At 59.3% G+C, this 1,594-nt stretch overlaps 2 protein-coding genes across 4 annotated transcripts in view; one reads left to right on the forward strand and one right to left on the reverse strand.

Annotated features, from left to right (window-relative positions):
* The window catches only part of WBSCR16 (Williams-Beuren syndrome chromosome region 16), a 39,712-nt gene that overhangs the window by 34,605 nt on the left and 3,513 nt on the right, over positions 1-1,594 (reverse strand). Inside the window, exon 2 of the mRNA XM_010854342.1 lies at positions 449-754. Within this exon, the coding sequence (XP_010852644.1) occupies positions 449-754 (306 nt within the window). The remainder of the gene's footprint in view (positions 1-448; positions 755-1,594) is intronic.
* Positions 7-1,594, forward strand: part of LOC104998892 (general transcription factor II-I repeat domain-containing protein 2) — a 46,995-nt gene continuing 45,407 nt past the window's right edge. For all 3 annotated transcript variants that reach the window (XM_010854271.1, XM_010854272.1, XM_010854273.1), the window contains exon 1: positions 7-210. The gene's annotated coding sequence lies outside the window, so the exon portion shown is untranslated. The remainder of the gene's footprint in view (positions 211-1,594) is intronic.

Consider the following 1,594-nt stretch of genomic DNA (forward strand, 5'->3'; position numbering starts at 1 on the left):
GCCTTCCAGGAAGCCAAAAAAAAAAAAAAAGGAAAAGAAAGAAAGAAAAAGGAGGGATAGTGGAGAGCAGGGCTCCGGCCGCCGCCCACAACGTCGAGCCCTCGCCTCCAGACGGTCGCTGCAGACCGCACTCGGCCCCAGGCACTTCCAGGTGGCCCAGCCCTCAGACCCCGCGGCCGGCCGGGCGCTGCCCGCCGGCGGGGACCTCAGGTGCGTATCCCGCCCCCGCCGCAGCCGCCATTAAGAGCGGGTGCTTTGCTTGGAACTTTCTCGTCCCGAAGACCTGGCGGAGGGGAAGCCTGGGGAAGCTACCCGCCCAGGCGCGCGCTGCGAGCGCCCCCTCCTCAGGCGGCCCGACGGGCCTCCCGAACCGGTTCCCGGCGGGCAGGGCCCAAGGAGTGGGGGTGGGGCGGGGAAGCCCAGGCACGGGGGCAACGGTCGCACGCACGGAACGCGCATCCCTCTCCCTTCTGATTGGCTGAGCGGTGGCGGTGGGGGCGGGTGCTTGCCGGTCTGGACGCTAGGGCCTGATGTGCCGGAGGTCACGCTCCGGCGGTCGTACGCATGCGCTGCGTGTGGAAGTGCGTGATTGGTTAGGTGGTGGGGGCAGGTTAGCCGCTGTTGCCTGGTAACTGCGTCCAGCTCCCCGGCGGAGGCGTCCCGATCCCTTGCCTCCTGTCGCGCGCGTTGACGAGTGCCGCGCGACGTGGGTTTTGTCGTGGGTGTGGTCAGTGGGTTGGTCACCCGCGGCCGGCTTGTGAGCAGAAAACCAATCCAGAGGCCGGAAGAAGAGTCTCTGGTCCTGAACTACACTCCATCACGGTTATGATTTAGACGTAAAGGAGAAAAAAGCCTTGGAGGGCTGTTTTCCCCGTCCTTAAAACCCAAGGCTTGATGTTTAATAGCAGCTTTATTGACACTCCATGAAATTCACCTTTAAAAGTGTGTAGTTTAGTGTGTGTAAGGTGCTAAATCGCTTCAGTCATGTCGACTCAACGACCCACTGCAGCCCGCCAGGCTTCGCTGTCCGTGGGATTTCCCAGGCAAGAATACTGGAGTGGGTTGCCATCTCCAGGAGATCTGCCTGACCCAGGGATCGAACCCATGGCTCTTGGCCTCCTAGGCGGGTTCTTGACCACTAGCACCACCTGGAAAGCCCCGTATAGTTAAGTGATTATTGTTCATTCACAGTTATGCAGCCATCACCACTAATTGCAGAACATTTCAGTTCAGTTCAGTCGCTCAGCCGTGTCCGACTCTTTGGGACCCCATGAATCGCAGCATGCCAGGCCTCCCTGTCCATCACCAACTCCTGGAGTGTACCCAAACTCATGTCCATCGAGTGGTGATGCCATCCAGCCATCTCATCCTCTGTCATCCCCTTCTCCTCCTGCCCCCAGTCCCTCCCAGCATCAGGGTCTTTTCCAATGAGTCAACTCTTCGCATGAGGTGGCCAAAGTATTGGAGTTTCAGCCTCAGCATCAGTCCTTCCAGTGAACACCCAGGACTGATCTCCTTTAGAATGGACTGGTTGGATCTCCTTGCAGTCCAAGGGACTCTCAAGGGTCTTCTCCAACACCACAGTTCAAAAGCA

This window comes from Bison bison, unplaced genomic scaffold, assembly GCF_000754665.1.
Source record: "Bison bison bison isolate TAMUID 2011002044 unplaced genomic scaffold, Bison_UMD1.0 scf7180017864340, whole genome shotgun sequence".
Taxonomy (NCBI): Eukaryota; Metazoa; Chordata; class Mammalia; order Artiodactyla; family Bovidae; genus Bison; species Bison bison.